The sequence below is a fragment of the Typopeltis vanoorti genome, chromosome 10, assembly GCF_054136105.1.
Source record: "Typopeltis vanoorti isolate ZY-2024b chromosome 10, IOZ_Tvanoo_1.0, whole genome shotgun sequence".
NCBI classification, from domain to species: domain Eukaryota; kingdom Metazoa; phylum Arthropoda; class Arachnida; order Uropygi; family Thelyphonidae; genus Typopeltis; species Typopeltis vanoorti.
This window is the reverse complement of record NC_143558.1, coordinates 6,906,721-6,925,567: the sequence shown is the minus strand read 5'-3', so window position 1 is coordinate 6,925,567 and position 18,847 is coordinate 6,906,721. Positions and strand designations below refer to the sequence as shown.

The window sequence follows — 18,847 nt, the reverse complement described above, 5'->3', positions numbered from 1 at the left end:
TTTTCTTCCACGATTCTTCTCAACCGTTTCTCAACTATACTTGCATATATCTTTCCAGGAACACTCAGTAGGGATATTCTTCTGTAATTCATTCAGTTTTACTTCCCTTTTTATATATGGGTACTATGAGAGCTCTACTCCAATCAACGGGAATTCGTCCCTCTGTCCAGGAATTCTGAACTATGCAGTGCAGCCACTGTAAGACTTTTATAAAACCATACTTCAGCATTTCTGGTCGAATATCATCTACTCCTGCTGCCTTTCCACATTTCAAGCCTTTGATGACTTTTTCTACTTCAAGTATGGATATGTATTCCTGACTGCATGCCTTTTGAGTATTTTTTTTTTTATCACTGTGCTGTCATCACTGCTTGTTTCATTTAGCAGTTACACTTCAAGGATATGTTGTTTATTATTTTAACGGTATAATAGAACACAGAAACTAAGTAAATAATTGATTTATTAACTTGATGCTGATATTTCGCTGGTATTATAACCAGCATCTTCAGAGCACAAAAACACTGTTTGTCACAATACGCGAGACTAAAACAACATGGTGTACATTAACAAAATTGTAGCAGCAACACAAAGACTAGAGTCCTGATTTTGGCACCCTCTATCTGGGAAAAAAAAAAAAAAAAAAACGCTATCATATATTGCTAGAGTCCTAGAAAAGTGCTAGTTTTTCCTTAATATGACTGTCTCCCAGATCTTCGGCAAGTTAATACAGCCATATTTGTTGAGATTTGGAGTGTGTTTTAGGGCTTCTGTCGCCTCTAAGAACAATCTCTCTGATTTATATGGGTTTCTGTGTAGTACTTTTGTGTTTTTCCAGTTGACTTCCCATAATGATATTTCCGGACGTATCGTTTATGTTCGCTGATGCGGATATTCACAGTTCTTCCTGTTTGACCGTAGTAGGCTTGATTGCATGAGCAGGGTACTTGGTAGACTCCTGGATGTGATAAAGGAGGAATGCTGTCCTTGGGTGAGCGGATGAGGGTGGCTAATTTGCTACATGGTCTGAATGTAGTGCGTAGTTTATGTTTAATGAGAATTCTTGAGATCTTTTCGGATGTGCCTTTAATGTAAGGGATGGTGACTGTTTTGTTGTAGTTCTCTGTGGTGGATGGTGAGAGGGGTTTCTTAGGAGTGTTTAGTATTTTGTTTATTTTTTGTGGATTGTAGCCGTTGGCCAAGAAGGTGTGGCGTAAGTGAGTCAGTTCAGCAGTAAGAGCCTTGTCATTTGAACAGATTGCTCTCGCTCTATGGGTTAGCGTTTTTAATATGCCATATTGTTGAGAAGGATGATGGTGTGATTGTTTGTGTAAGTATCTGCCTGTATGTGTGGGTTTTCTGAAAACTGAAAATGATAAGGAACCATCTGGGAGACGTGTGATGAGTGTATCCAGGAAGGGCAGACAGTTGTTGACTTCCGGTTCCATAGTAAAGTGGATTTTTGGGTGTTGGCTATTTAAATGTGCTAAGAATGTTTTCAATGTCTCAGGGCCATGTGGCCAAATGGCAAGCACATCATCAACATAGCATAGCCAAAGTGTTGGTTTGAGAGTGGCTCAAAACAACACTGCTGACGAACCACTCAATGGGGCATGAGTGGTTCGTCAGCAATTAGAATTGAAGGAAGTACAATTAGAAGATGGTTTAATGTTGAATCTGGTGCGAGACAAGAATGTACATTATCTATATGGATCACATTATGAAGGAAAGTGGTATTAAACATGATATCAAAATTGGAGATGTTAATGTCAGCTCTTTGCTGATGATGTACCTCTAAATAAATCTGCCTGCAAGATTTTTTGAGTAAATTGAATAACTGTTGTAATAGATATAGTATGAAGGTCAGCAATAACAAGACAAAGACAATGAAAATAGGCAGAATCATTGAAAATATTAACTGCATTGTGAATAGAGAACTTATAGAACAAGTAAAACATTTCAGCTACTTAGGCACGAATTTTAGTGAAGATGGTAAGTTATACATGGAAATAGACAACAGAATCAACAAAGCTTGTATGGTAGGAAGTCAACTGAATAAATTTATATGGAATAAGAGAGAGAGAAATTAGCCAAAACACTAAATTAGCTGTATTCAAGACAGTGTTTAAACCAATCGTAACTTATGGATCTGAGAGCTGGTTTAGAACTAAAGCACTTCACCAAAGACTAGAGACTGCAGATATGAGAGTCCTGAGAAAGATTAGGGGCATGAACAGCTGGCATCAATGGCAATATCATATTAAAAACGAGATTATTAGGAAAGAACTTGATATTGTCAGCATCCAGGAATGCATTAGCAGAGCTAATCTCAGGTGGTATGGTCACTTAAACAGAATGGGAGAGGAAAGATTAGCAAAACAAGTGTTCTCTTCCAGGTTGGCAGGAAAAAGACCCAGAGGAAGGCCAAGATATAGGTGGATTAATACAGCAAAAAGTGCTTTAGAAGACAGAAATATAAGACCTGATAATAACAGACGTATTTGGAGGAAAATTGTAGATAGGAAGTTAGTAATGATGTAAATTTTTCATGTAGTACTATCATATCCTGTACACCCTTGAGGGTACATGGCAGGAAATTGATGATGATGATGAAAACTGTGTTAAATAATTCCTATTAAAATATTGTACTAAAAAATAAGTGATATTAACATTGTAAGTAAACTATCAATATAAGAATAGTGTATCAGAAAAGTTTGCAACAACTTGCGAACAAATTGATCGAATAAGGCAAGGACTTGCAGCGAGAAGACCAGAGTGACGTCATCATGCCGATGGATAATTACGAACATTCGAAGGTTGAGAACAAAAAGCAAATTTAAGAGACTGAAAGGGAAGAGAAAAATAACTAGGAGGGTTACGACAACAACTACTGCCGCCGCAATCGCTGCTGTTTGGGTTCCCTTATCGGCTGAGTGGAAGAGAAGTGAAGAGGTGATGACGTGGAATACGTGACTGGAGACTTGGCACCCACCGCTGCAATTTCTCAAGAATGTTCCAGGAGACAACTATTGCCAGACACTGCTTGGCAGTGTCTGGCAATAGTTGTTCCCCATAGCTGACCGTGACTCCAGCTTGATGTCTGGTCAATGAATAAGCCACCAGTGGAACAAGAGAATTAAAGTACAGGAGTGTCTGAGACAAAAACGAGTCCTGTGTAATGGAAATGATTCAATGTGTCCCAACAGAGGTTTAGTTCATGAAAGAGGACAGAATGTATGTTTACAGAAAGAACTGTGAGTAAACAAGTGGCATTGTTATTATTTTCCTTGTAACTTAGATAAGTGACAATTGTATATAAGTGTTACAAAGGGTCGCTGGTAAAGTTTTGTTAAGTGTTGGATAATAACAGCATAGATTAAAGTATATATATTATACTGGTATAAGGAAAATTCCTGATGGCAGTTATATAAGAAAGAATAGTCATTCTGTACTTATAGTGAGGTATGCAATTAATCAGAAGAAACACACGTATAAACCACAGTGAAAATTATTTAATTGTAAATATTTCATCCTAAGTATCTTAGGACATCATTAGTACAGTATTTAAACAAAAATTAGGAATAACATACAGTTAGGGCGCATGATTACAATAGAATCTCATGAAAACGTGCATAACGATTTGCACGTTTTCATGAGATTCTATTTATGAGTCTTTTTAAGATCCTCAAAAATTGTTTTTGCTTTCTCAGTTATAACAGCCTGCATCAGAGGAATGTTTTTGTGATTCAAGTTATCCACCCATGTTGAAGGTGTTGAATGGAAATAATTTTTCCATTTTTTTCCAAACAATTTTTCCAAAAAAAAATTGTTTTTGCTTTCTCAGTTATAACAGCCTGCATCAGAGGAATGTTTTTGTGATTCAAGTTATCCACTCATGTTGAAGGTGTTGAATGGAAATAATTTTTCCATTTTTTCATGAAGGTTACCCCTGCTATAACATACATGCTTTGCATTTAGTGCTGCTGTAGATTGTTGTGCCAGACTGTTTTATTCTATCTGCATTTTTCATAATTGTATAACAGTCGATGGAGGTAAGTTCATACTTCTACAGACATCAGCATGTGTCTGCCCATCTTCCATTCTTCGAATCATCTCCATCTTCTTTTCAAGTGTATTGATTTCTGCACTTTCTTAACACCAAGTTCTGCTAATTTTTCTGCACGTCTATTATCAGACATGGTATGTAATTACATACTTTATCGATCTAAATACGCATGTACATAAAAAAAATTAAATAGAATAATTAGGTAGATTCAACATTAAAAAGGTTTGATACATATACATTGTAGTAGCTCGGTAAACACTCAAACACAACAGTGACTGCTATCGTCGTTTTTCAATCAACCACACTACAGTAAGAAAGCACGCACAGGCAACCGGCCACACTACAGTAAGAAAGCACGCACAGGCAACCGGCCACACTACAGTAAGAAAGCACGCACAGGCAACCGGCATTACTGTGAATGCGTAAATTGAACCAGTATAAACTGAGGGCTGCCTGTATACATTCTTCGAAGAAAAATTATAGGAGAAAAATTAAAATTTTCAATACAAACTAAAAAGATGCTTTACCTTTCCGTTTTTGAGTTGTAAAGGAGGCTGAGGATAAACATAGTGATGATGGATATCTCGATATGATGGCACTAAAATGATCTCGATATCACAGCTAAAAACACAAAAATTTTTTATACTATTAGAGCTTTTTTTTTTAAAACAAGAACAACAAATGCTTCAGAAATTAGTTCAAATGAAATAGTCATAACATGAGATGAAAATAATACTCCTTTGCAAAAATGCAAACAATAATGGGAGACACATAAGAAAGAACTAGAGGAGTATGCAAGTATAAAGATAAAAATGTATAATTAATGTTTAAATTTCAGTATGTTAAATTAGCTTAAATTAATGTCACTTATTTGAAGAGATTTTCATAATGAATAAATATGTGCAGGCAGTTCCATTAAAATCAAAAAGTAGATCAAAAAAGCCAAAACTTTAAATTAGAAGTTTTGTGAGAAAATTATTCTGATTTAAAAATTAAGATTTTCTTGCTTCCACTTAAGATGACCAACGTTCATCATTTGTGTTTCCTTCCTCTTTATAATTGGAGATAACCAATCAAAATTGAATAACTATTGAAGTTTTTAGGTTATGTTTGATTTTAATGGTACAGATTGCACATAATTAGTGTATTATGAAGATATGTACTATTAGATTTCAGGTGACATTAATATAAGCTAATGCAACATTTTGAACTTTAAATATTAATTCTGGATTTTCATTTTTACAAGTTCATACTCTTCTTTCTTATATATCTCCCACAGCTTACAATTGTACTTTTATTTTGTGCATTTCATATGGTTCATGTGGTTCCTGCTAATCCTTGGTGTTCGGTCGATTAATGATTTCCCACCATTTCTATTGATTCACAAGAGAAATGATTTCCCCCCCCTAAATTCACTATAACAAACCTTTCACTATTACAAATGATTTTGCTGGTGTCTGTAGAGGTTCACTATATTGTGGGCATCTATTGTATATAAAAATTAAAATAGTAGCCCAGCCCAATTATGGCACTAATATACGAGGGTAGGCTGAAAAGTTCTCGGCCTAACAATGAAAAAAAAAACAAATTTATAATTTCAAAATTACTTTTATTTTATTTTATTTTCCAGGTCTTTTCTCACGAATTTTTTTGTCTAGTCTTGTTAAAAGATCAGAATAATATTCTCCAGTTATTGTTTTACCCTTTTCGAGATAATTAATAAACAAAATGTCAATAGCATCCCAAAACACCGATACCATGACCTTTCCTGCTGATGGAACAGACTTTGTCTTCTTTGGTGCTGAACAACCGGCTTCTGTCCACTGTTTTGACTGCTGTTTGGATTCTGGTGTGTAATGGTGAATCCAAGTCTCATCCATAGTAATAAATCGATGCACAAAATCAGTTTTATTCTTGTTAAAACACTCTAAGCATTGTTCAGAGATTTTCATGCGAGTGCATTTTTGATCTGTTGTGAGCAAGCGCAGCACCCATCTTGCACAAAGCTTTTTCATTTGTAATCCTTCATGCAAAACATATTCTACGTGTCCTTTTGAAATGCTTATAGTCTCAGCAATTTCACGCACTTCGACTTGTCAGTCATCCAGTACCATATCGTGCACTTGATCAAAGATTTCTGGTGTTGTTCACTTTTTGGACATCCTTCACGTGGATCATCCTCAAGGCTGGTACAGCAACGTTTCAACTTGGCAGTCCATTTCTTAATTGCCGAAAACGGAGAAGAATGGCCATAAACTTTTATGAACTTCGAATGAATTTCTTTTGGCGTTAAACCTTCTTTTACAAAGAATTTTATAACAGTACAATACTCAATTTTATCCATTTCAAGGGATACAGACAACACTTTTGCTTCAGACAGCTGTATAAAACAAACTACTTGATAGAATGACTTGCAATTTCACATGGACTTATGACAGATGTACCAACTCAGAAAAAAAAATCCCGCCAATAGTGTTGCCATCTATGGTCGAGGCAGAGAACTTTTCAGGCCACCCTCGTACTAACGTTTACACCTTTTTTTGAGCAGGAATCACATAAAAAAAAAAAAAGTGGAACATCATCAAATATTATCTTTCTCTCTCTTTCTCTCTGTGCATAAAATACAGTATTAATTAATTATGGCTACAATGATTTTTTGAAGTGCTCTATACCAATATGAAAAATCGAGAATTAAAAGTTAATGTCTATAATTATGATATGGAAACTGTTGAATATATACAAGACTATTCAAACCAGTTTTAAGTTATGGATCTGAGAGTTGAATATGCATCTGAGAAAACTTAAGGGAGTGATCAGATGGCATCAATGGCAGAATCATATTAAAAATAAAAATATTAAAAAGGAACTTGACATTGTTAGCATTCAAGAATGTCTAAAGAGAGCTAACCTAAGGTGGTATGCTAAATTAAATATGAGCAGTAAGAATAAGTATGGAAAGGGGTGCTTAAGAGTCAAAGCTGTATAACTGAGAGGAGACCTCCACATAGCCTTTAAAGGAATGCGGAGAACCGACCAGGGCTTCTGACCTAATGTCCAATCCTCACCTTCTCGTGGTGCACCCTGTTGGGTATCTACTTTGATACTGAACGAACGAGGATGGGCTGGCAATTTGGGATTTAGCCGACCAAATTGTATTCTTATTGGTTAAACCAAAATAAAAAATGATGGTACAACATGACAAAATTTCATGCCGGCTGGGGCGTCACCCGGTTAAACAAGGCCCCCGTTGTTTTCGCCAGGGAACCAGGGTGAACAGCGAAAAGTCAGCTACTGGAACAAATCTGAAAACAAACCCCAACTCAACATCACCAGAGTTAAAGATCGGTACTATCAACGTAAGAAGCCTGAACGGCAAAGAAATGGAGCTAGCTGGGGAATTAGATTCGTGGTACCAGATCGACATAATAGGGGTGACTGAAACAAAAAAGACCAAAACTGGTGAGATCTTTCTGAGTAATAAATACAAAATGTTATATTCAGGCAATGACAATCAAGGAAAAGAAGGAGTAGCCATAGTATTCAACACAAAATACGAGGCTAATCTTCTTGAATGGCAGTCAGTCTCAAGAAGAGTAATGTGGGCAAATATGAGAATGGGGAACTGGACAATGAGACTTATTTGTGCCTATGGTCCCACAGAAGGTTCTGCTAAGGTAGAAGTGGAGGAATTTTTTGAGGCTTTAGAAAAAGCAACTGACATGATGAAAAAGGAAAAGTTGGTCCTTGTTGGGGATCTAAATAGTAGAGTAGGAAATGATTGTGAGACATACAAAAATATTTTGGGAAAATTTGGAGAAAAGAGCAAAGATAATAATAATGGCAAATATCTGTTGGATTTCTGCTCAGGACATGGACTGGTTATTACTAACACCATGTTCCAACATAAAAATGTGCACAAATTCACATGGAGAGAAGAGGCTAGGAATAAGAAAAGTCTCATTGACTATGTTATTGTTGATAGTGATGTTTTCTCCCTGGTGCAGGACACCAGAGTGTACAGAGGATTTGAAACTGGAAGTGATCACTATTTAGTCTTGAGCAGGATAAAATTGAATTTCATATTGAAAAGAATAACATGTAAGAAAGTTTTAAAGCGAATAAACGTTGAGCAGCTCTCAGATGTGAACTGTAGACTAAAATACAGAAATATTATTGAAAAGAAAATGAAAGAGTTTGAGAACAGGAATCAAACCTTGGAGATTCAGTGGCAAACTCTGAAGGAAACATTGATTGATTCTGCCAGAGAGGCATGTGGTGAGGTTGTGTGCAAGGATAAAAAAATCAGAACTCCCTGGTGGACACAGGAAGTTAAAGAGGCAGTGAAGGAAAAGAAGAAAGCATATCAAAAGTTCCTGGCAAATAAGTCAGCTTTTACTCTTACAGAATACAGAGACAAATGTAACAAAGCTAAACAGTGTGTAAAACTAGCTAAACAAAAGTCATGGGAGGACTTTGGCAAGAATATAGAAAATAAATATCAAGAAGGTGGCAAAATATTCTGGAGGTTGTTGAAGAAGCTTAGGAATGGAGGAAAGAGTGCTGTAAAAGGAATTAGAGATGATAAAGGTGAAATGAAAACAGGAGAAAAAGATATCCTTGAAGTATGGAGTAATTACTTTGAAAAACTGCTAAATGAAACAAGCAGTGAGGACAGCACAGTGATAAAAACACTGACCAGGCATGCAGTCAGGAATACATATCCATACTTGAAGTAGAAAAAGCCATCAAAGGCTTGAAATGTGGAAAGGCAGCAGGAGTAGATGATATTCGACCAGAAATGCTGAAGTATGGTGGTATAGAAGTCTTACAGTGGCTGCACTGCATAGTTCAGAAAGCCTGGACAGAGGGACGAATTCCCGGTGATTGGAGTAGAGCTCTCATAGTACCCATATATAAAAAGGGAAATAAAACTGAATGTGAGAATTACAGAGGTATTTCCCTACTGAGTGTTCCTGGCAAGATCTATGCAAGTATACTTGAGAAACGGTTGAGAGGAATTGTGGAAGAAAAGCTTGGTGAAGAACAAGCTAGATTCAGGCCAAATAGAGGCTGTCAGGATCAGATCTTCACTTTACGACAAATAGTAGAGAAAGCATGGGAATATAACAAAGATCTGTATTTAAGTTTTGTCGATTTGGAAAAGGCATATGACAAGGTGCCAAGAGAGAAGCTATTCAATACGCTGCAGTTATATGGTGTCAATGGGGCATTATATCAAGCAATACTTAGTCTTTATTTGAGTTGTGAGTCAGCAGTTAGAATTGAAGGAAGTACAGGAAGATGGTTTAATGTTAAATCTGGTGTGAGACAAGGATGTACATTATCCCCTCTGTTATTCATTATCTATATGGATCACATTAGGAAGGAATGTGGTATTAAACCTGATATCAAAATTGGAGATGTTAATGTCAGCTCTTTGCTTTATGCGGATGATGTTATACTTCTAAATAAATCCGCTACAAATCTGCAAGATTCTCTGACTAAATTGAATAGCTGTTGTAATAGATATGGTATGAAGGTCAGCAATAAAAAGACAAAGACAATGAAAATAGGCAGAATCATTGAAAATGTCAACTGTGTTGTGAATGGAGAACCTGTGGAACAAGTAAAACATTTCAGCTACTTAGGCACAATTTTTACTGAAGATGGTAAACTAAATATAGAAATAGACAACAGAATCAGCAAAGCTGGTATGGTGGGAAGTCAATTGAATAAATTCATATGGAATAAGAAAGAAATTAGTCGGAACACTAAATTAGCTGTATACAAGACTGGGTTCAAACCAATTTTAACTTATGGATCTGAGAGCTGGGTCAGAAGTAAAACACTTGACCAAAGACTAGAGACCGCAGATATGAGAGTCCTGAGAAAGATTATAGGTGTGAACAGATGGCATCAATGGCAATATCATATTAAAAATGAGGATATTAGGAAAGAACTTGACATTGTCAGCATCCAGGAATGCGTTAGCAGAGCTAATCTCAGGTGGTATGGTCACTTAAATAGAATGGGAGAGGAAAGATTAGCAAAACAAGTGTTCTCTGCCAGGTTGGCAGGAAAACGACCCAGAGGAAGACCAAGATATAGGTGGATTGATACGGTACAAAGTGTCTTAGACGATAGAAATATAAGATCTGATAATGTTGGAGTCTTGACAAGTAACAGACTGATTTGGAGGAAAATTGTAGATAGGAAGTTAGTAATGATGTAATTTTTTCATGTAGTACTGTCATATCCTGTACACCCCTTGAGTGTACATGGCAGGAATTTGATGATGATGATGATGATGATGAGGTTAGCAAAATAGGTGTTTGATGCCAAGATGGCAGAAAAGAGATCTAGAGGAAGACCAAGGTCTAGGTGGATTGATTCAGTAAGAAGTGCCTTAGAAGCATAAAATGTTAAATATGACAATATTGGAGTGCTGACAAGTAAGAGACTAATTTGGAGGAAAATTATGGATAGGCTATTAATAATAATGTAAACTTAATCATGTAGTGCTATCATAGTGGACTTAACACTCTTTGCAGGTGTACACATATATATCAGGAAATGGAGAATGATTGTTTGAATAATTCCTTATCTTTACTAGTTTTGCATACATTATGCATTATATGCATCATGCATATAGCGACTCTGTAGCACAACTGGTAGAATGATGGTACATTGCGCCTTTCAACTGGAAAAGGCTTAAGTTCAATTCCCATCATGATGACAGGAACCTTTGTATGTTTTTTTTTTTAATTGAAGGTGAGTTAGCATGTCTCATACAGAAGCAGCAGAGTTTTTTCTCCTGGAAACTCAGGTTTTTCATCCCACATACAGACAAATCAGCCTTGAGAACACATGCAATTTACAGACTAAAAATACTAGTGGTGGTGGTGACAGATGGCAGTGGCGATTTGCTGTAGTTGGTGGATTAAGTGGTGGAGAGTTGAATAGTAGGTGCTCTCTCTCTCTCTCGATGAGTCTTTCGACTCCTTGGAGGTATTATGTAATAATAATTATAGCACAATTCTTCAGGATAGTGAAATAAAAAAAACTAATTGATATGCCAAAAGACTGATTATGCAACAAATAATACAGTATCAAAAATACAGAACATTTTAATTACATTAACAGTGTTACATATGCATACAACTTAGGTTGTTAGTCAGGACCGGCACATAGTATTTTTCTTGTGCGTGCGATTAATGTTCTGCACCTTTCCAAAAAAGGTTTTTTTTTGAATAAAGTGTGATTAAAACAAATGAAAACTGCTTTACAGTATAATGTTACCTACGGATTAGTCCTGCTTATACAAATTTTTTCAAGTTATATAAATTTTCAAAATAATATAAAATAGTAATATAAAGTTAAGAGATTTATTCAAATATTCTTTACATTAATTTTGCTAAAAGGGTTTCATTTTAGCAAAATCCTGTCGCAGTACATCAATGTTAATAGTCTGAGCAATATTATTTTCTATTGAAATTAGTGCCAAACCATTTAGTTTTTCTTGACTCATGCTTGATTGCAGGTAGTTCTTTATTAATTGTAATTTAAAAAATGTTCCCTCTCCCTTAGCAACTGAAACGGGCAACGTCAATAGTATTCTCAATGCAAACAGTGAATTTGCAAAGAGTTCTTCACGGTTGTTGTTATAAATCCGGTTCGCCGATTATTTTGTATCGCTGACACCGCCCTAACAGCCCGCTAATATAACAGGCTTGAATGTCGAGAAGAATGAGTTATCAGTAGTAAGCTGACTTTTAGGGCCGGACCACATGCATCTGATCCGATTAAATTAGGATACGGCCCTTACATGGAACTCAACTATTTTAGGTATATTTTCGTAAATTTTAATCAAAAATTACAGTGATATAATCAGGTCCATGATACAATTTCAGAATTTATTTGTTTGTTTCCGGGAAGAGATGAAGAGGCCCGCACGGAAGACGACGTACATTCATAATTATATGTACCATTCTGTACCATTCGTTGTTTGTTTAAACTCATCTCATATTTTTTGATATCTCTTAGGCACCTTTTCTTCTGTGGCGCCTGTGTATATTGCACACTTCGCACACGCCACCAGCCGGGCCTGATGTTAGTCATCATAATATGATGGCTAACAATGTGATGCATAGAATGTTCAAAATTTGCATGCAGGTTTATGTTTTCTTTCTTCTCCATGTATTAAAAAGACATAAATTAGACCTATTCTGATTACAATTTCTTTGTCAGAAAATTCAAAGAATCGTCAGAAATGTTATAAAAACTTATTAATGTACAAAAAACAAAGTATAATCCTACATCAAGTTTGGATGTCTTTCATCAAAAACCTAGTGTAAGCAAATCTTCGACCTGTATGCTTCACATTGCTGGTCGTCATAATATAACATAAGTCACATGCTCATGTGGCATTCTGCATTACTTGTTGCAAAACCCAGTCATTGTAATATTAGTTTGTTATTTCATTTTCCTGAAGAAGTGTACTATAATGCACATGAAATTAGCATACATTAAAGCTTAATAAATTGTTGAATAAACAGTCTTCATGTTGCAAGCATACCAGACAGTAATTTTCATTATGTACTCCACCCACAAAAGTCTGAAAAGCAATATATCCTAAATTAAGATTAATGAAACTCATACTCGTAAGCTATATGATTGCTTTAATGATGAAAAAGATACAAACCCTTCAAGTGATTCTATAATAGTTTCTGCATATTTCTGGAACATATCTTCATAGGTTTCAGGAAGATTACCATTCTATTGCAAGAAATGAATACAAATAAACAAATATTAAAACATACAAGTATAAATGCAAAATGAGTTACAAAATGATTTAAAAGCACTAATAAAAAAAATTATATTTTTTTAAAAATATTTTTATAATTTTTGTTCTTCTGCAGCGTACTTTTTAGTTTCTTTTTTTATCATTAATTTTCAAAAATATTACAATTTAAGAAAAAAAAATGTCTCCTCTTGCTTTCTCTCATTTCTTCTTGCAATAATGATTATAAAGTTCACATAAACATGTTTTAGAGCCAATGGTAGTCAACTCTATGTATTTTAGAACCATTTTAAATTTAGTTTAAAAAGACCTAGAAAATGTTTCTTGTATCTGAAGGATTCAAACTCACAAATCTCTTATCCAAAAGCAATTCTGGTAAATTATACCTGATAAAAAAAATTATATTCTTGTCTTTATCCTTTAGACAAACATCATCATCAAATTTCTGACATTTACTCTCAAGGAGTGTATGGGATATGATAGTACCACATGAAAACTTTACATCATTACTAACTTCCTATCTACAAATTTCCTCCAAATCAATCTATTACCTGTCAAGGCTCCAACATTGTCAGATCTTATATTTCGATCTTCTAAGGTAGATTTTTGCTGTATCAATCCACCTATTTGGTCTACCTCTGGGTCTTTTTCCTGCCAACCTGGCAGAGAACACTTGTTTTGCTAATCTTTCATCTCACATTCTGTTTAAATGACCATACCAACAAAGATAAGCTCTGCTAACACATTCCTGGATGCTGACAATGCGAAGTTATTTCCTAATATCCTCATTTTTAATATGAGGTTGCCATTGATGCCATCTGTTCATGCCTCTAATCTTTCTCAGGACACTCATATCTGCAGTCTAGTCTTTGGTCAAGTATTTTACTTCTGACCCAGCTCTCAGATCTATAAGTTAAAACTGATTTGAACACTGTCTTGAATACAGCTAATTTAGTTTTATGACTAATTTCTCTCTTATTCCATATAAATTTATTCAGTTGACTTCATACCAGGACAAACAGTGAAAAGTCAGCTACTGGAACCAATCTGAAAGCACACATCAACTCAACATCACCAGAGTTAAAGATTGATACTATCAACATAAGAAGTCAGAATGGCAAAGAAATGGAACTAGCTGAGGAATTAGATAAGTACCAGATCGACATAACAGGGGTGACTGAAACAAAAAAGACAAAAACTGGTGAGATCTTTCTGGGCAATAAATACAAAATGTTATATTCAGGAAATGACAATCAAGGAAAAGGAGTCGTAGCCATAGTATTCAACACAAAATAAGAGGATAATCTTCTTGAATGGCAGGCAGTCTCAAGTAGAGTGATGTGGGCAAATATCAGAATGGGGTACTCGATAATGAGACTTATTTGTGCCTATGGTCCCGCAGAACTTAGAAGGTTCTACTAAGGCAAAAGTGGAGGAATTTTTTGATGCTTTAGAAAAAACAACTGACACAATGAAAAAGGAAAAGTTGGTCCTTGTTGGGGATCTAAATAGCAGAGTAGGAAATGATTCTCAGACATACAAAAATATTTTGGGAAAATTTGGAGAAAAGAGCAAAGATAATAATAATGGCAAATACCTGTTGGATTTCTGCTCAGGACATGGACTGGTTATTACTAACACCATGTTCCAACATAAAAATGTGCACAAATTCACATGGAGAGAAGAGGAAAGGAATAAGAAAGGTCTCATTGACTATGTTATTATTGATAGTGATGTTTTCTCCCTGGTGCAGGACACCAGAGTGTACAGAGGATTTGAAATTGGAAGCGATCGCTATTTAGTCTTGAGCAGGATAAAATTGAATTTCATATTGAAAAGAATAACATGTATAGAAAGTTTTAAAGCGAATAAAAGTTGAGCAGCTCTCAGATATAAACTATAGACTAAAATACACAACGATTATTGAAGAAAAAATGAAAGAGTTTGAGAACAGGAACCAAACTTTGGAGATTCAGTGGCAAGCCTCAAAGAAAACTCCGATTGATTCAGCCAGACAGGCATATTGTGAGGTTATCTGCAAGGATAGAAAAATCAGAACTCCATGGTGGACACAGGAAGTTAAAGAGGCAGTGAAGGAAAAGAAGAAAGCATATCAAAAGTTCCTGGCAAATAAGTCAGCTTTTGCTTATATGGGTTAATATTGAGAAACAGAGCTCACACAAATATGATGTTGAAAACTGTAACAAAATTTTCAGTGCTCTTGTAGAGAGAGCTGGGTATTCGGCTTGAACAAAAATACAAAATTCTTCAAGAGTTATTTCAGAGAATTTCATTTTTAGAATACGAACCGTTGACAAGGTAACTAACTGCTCTTCTTATTGTAATGAAACTTCACAACTTGATGTATTAACTGTGCCGAATGGATTTCCAGTTTAACTCAGAACTGTGTCATGTGACATCTTTCACCAGTGAAATACTTGTAACCAGTTCGCAGAACACAAGTGTTCCAAAGAACACCGGTTAAGAACCACTGCTCTAAGAGCACAAGATGACTTATTTGCCAGGAACTTTTGATATGCTTTCTTCTTTTCCTTCACTGCCTCTTTAACTTCCTGTGTCCACCATGGAGTTCTGATTTTTCTATCCTTGCAAATAACCTCACCACATGCCCCTCTGGCTGAATCAGTTAATGTTTTCTTCAGGGCTTACCACTGAATCTTCAAGGTTTGGTTCCTGTTCTCAAACTCTTTCATTTTTTCTTCAATAATGTTTGTGTATTTTAGTCTACAGTTTGAAAGCTGCTGAACTTTTATTTGCTTTAAAACTTTCTTACATGTTATTCTTTTCGATATGAAATTCAATTTTATCCTGCTCAAGACTAAATAGTGATCACTTCCAATTTCAAATCCTCTGTACACTCTGGTATCCTGCACAAGGGAGAAAACCTCACTATCAACAATAACATAGTCAACGAGACTTTTCTTATTCCTTGCCTTTGCCTCTTCTCTCCATGTGAATTTGTGCTGGAACATTGTGTTAATAATAACCAGTCCATGTCCTGAGCAGAAATCCAACAGGCATTTGCCATTATTATTAGCTTTGTGGGACCATACGCACAAATAAGCCTCATTGTCCAGTTCCCCATTCTCATATTTGCCCACATCACTCTAATTGAGACTGCCTGCCATTCAAGATTAGCCTCGTATTTTGTGTTGAATACTATGGCTACTCCTTCTTTTCCTTGATTGTCATTGCCTGAATATAACATTTTGTATTTATTGCTCAGAAAGATCTCACCAGTTTTGGTCTTTTTTGTTTCAGTCACCCCTATTATGTCGATCTGGTACTTATCTAATTCCTCAGCTAGCTCCATTCCTTTGCCATTCAGGCTTCTTATGTTGATAGTACTGATCTTTAACTCTGGTGATGTTGAGTTGGGGTGTGTTTTCAGATTTGTTCTAGTAGCTGACTTTTCGCTGTTCGCCTTGGTTCCCTGGCGAAAACAACGGGGGGCCTTGTTTAACCGGGCAACGCCTCAGCCGGCATGGAATTTTGTCATGTTGTACCATCATTTTTTATTTTGGTTTAACCAATAAAAATACATTTTGGTCAGCTAAATTCCAAATTGCCAGCCCACCCTCGTTCGTTCGGTATCCAGGTAGATACCCAACGAGGTGCACCATGAGAAGGTGAGTATTGGACATTAGGTCAGAAGTCCTGGTCGGTTCTCCGCATTCCTTTATAGGCTATGTAACTGGAGGTCTCCTCTCGGTTATACAGCTTTGACCCTTAAGCAATAATAAAATAGCAAAATTCATAATGGCTTCAGAATAATTTGATAATACCAAAACAAGATGAGACAGATCTGTAGAAAGCTATTAGAGTCCTTTTAATTATGAACTCTATAAAGATATATTTAATAAATTGGTTGTATTTTTGTGTTTTTAATTAAATAAACTAGTTTCATTTTGTCACAGATGGTTTTCGCTTCTGAACTACCTGGACTATTGTTCTTATCAATATTACTAAATTCCAATCTCCTCTCTGGAAATGTATTCTTACTAAATGTTTGACTTGTGTTGACTAATCACTGACTTAGCAGTTCAATCCAGAGATTAAATATATCAGTTTCATCCATACCGTTCTTAAGAATATTTCACACTGTGATTTCTAGAATCCTGTTAGGAAAGAACAGATCGCTGAGTATTGAACTTGAGATCATTTTGAAACATGTTTCTGAGACAACAGAGGTTTTTTTTTTGTGTGCTGCTGCTATTTGTATTAATTAGCGGATAAGAGCAGTTTCTATATCACATAAACAGAGCATTTGATTTTCAAGTTTATTATTATTTATAAATTAAATTGATTTTTCAGTTAATTTTTTTGTGCATCAAGATTCTAGTTATTTTAAGGTAAAATGTCGAGTAAAATAGTGGATGTTAGCGAGCATAGCAAGTTATCATTACTTAAACAAATCAAATCTGGAGTTGAATAAATCTTAATAATTGTGCGATAAAGTTGGAATTGAATTAATCCTATATATATATATATATTATATGCTTTTTATGTGAATCCCAGGCCTCCAGTAAGTAAGGTGGTCTCGCACTAGGTGACAAAATTTACCTTTCACCTAAAGTTGGGTGGTTGGAAAGCAGATACGTTAACCATTCTGTCAATCAGGGAGGCATACTGTGCATGTTACTACAAACTGAAACGTTATATATTTATATTTAGATCCATATTGTAATTCCATAAATATAATGATTTTTGCTACAATTTTTATTAATGTAAATTCAAAATTTTTATTTTTAGTGAGAATATCTGAACTTTACAGTTGATGAAGTTCCTATTTTTACTTTGATTAGCAAGATTAACTTGATTGCATTTAAATTCTTTTATTTTTTATTTTTTTTTAAATTTTTATCCTTATACAATTATTTAAGAAGCAACTTGCACCAAAATAAAACAAGTGACCTGTCGTTATTATGCATTGAATCAGATATAATGGACTCGATTAATTATGATGACATTATAGATATATTTGCTAAAACCAAAGCCAGAAAAAAAAAGCTTTTAGTTATTGATTTTTTTTATTTAAATTTGAACTGATTTATTTTTATACTTTTTTTTTAAATGCAAATATATGTATACCAATGTTGTATTGTGTTATTAAAATTAGTTATCATGGAAATGTTGACTTTTATTTTCAATAAACTAAAAAAAGTGCTTATTTTTGAGGCCTCATAATGATGTTGTGCATCGGGTCTCCAAAAGTATAAATGCGGCCCTGAACACTGCCTGTTTGTAATGCTGTCAATTATGTTCATAGAAAATGATATTGTTGAATTATTAGATAATAAATGTATGATAGATAAGGTATATATAATTGATAAATATTTCATTAAGTAAACATATAAAAATTTATTTGTGAATTACTGAATAGTTTAAAGTCCATATTTTTTATAATTAAGTTTATTTTTATTTATAAATATTTCAGTTATTTCAAAATATTTTGAAATATTTCAAATATTTCAAAATAGATAAAAAGAAATCGGGTTTTCAATATCGCAAACATAAAGTGGAAAAGGAAGAAAGTTTGAATAAACAAGAAGGTGCATTTTTAAAATATCTTTGCCGAGAAGATCGTAATCGCATACAAGAAGGAAATCTTCAAGATTATTCTTTGGATAATTCGTCTATAGTTTTGATTAATGAATTGGAGGAGAATTCTACAGATACCAAAAATTGGATTAAAACATCGAAGGAGAAATCTACAGATCATACAAGTATTGTTGATTCTGAAGCTGGTTGTTCTACAGATCCAATCATTAAAGGATTTGATTTTAGAAATTTAAATTATAATGATCCAGCAACTTGGTGTCCTGTAAAATTTTCCAATATCAATCAATTATATCAACCATTAGTTGAACATGAACCTGAACAGATTCATAATTTTAATTTTCCGAAAGATAACAATAATAGAAAATTTTCAATGACTCATTATACTCAAAGACTATTTAACG

The 18,847-nt window shown here is 34.7% G+C and overlaps 1 protein-coding gene across 1 annotated transcript in view; it reads right to left on the bottom strand.

Annotated features, from left to right (window-relative positions):
• PolA2 (DNA polymerase alpha subunit B) overlaps nucleotides 1-18,847 on the bottom strand; it is a 139,019-nt gene that overhangs the window by 39,175 nt on the left and 80,997 nt on the right. The window contains exons 12-13 of the mRNA XM_090399164.1: nucleotides 12,765-12,838; nucleotides 4,591-4,684 (exon numbers count right to left, since the gene is read on the bottom strand). Of these exons, the coding sequence (XP_090255290.1) occupies nucleotides 4,591-4,684; nucleotides 12,765-12,838 (168 nt within the window). The remainder of the gene's footprint in view (nucleotides 1-4,590; nucleotides 4,685-12,764; nucleotides 12,839-18,847) is intronic.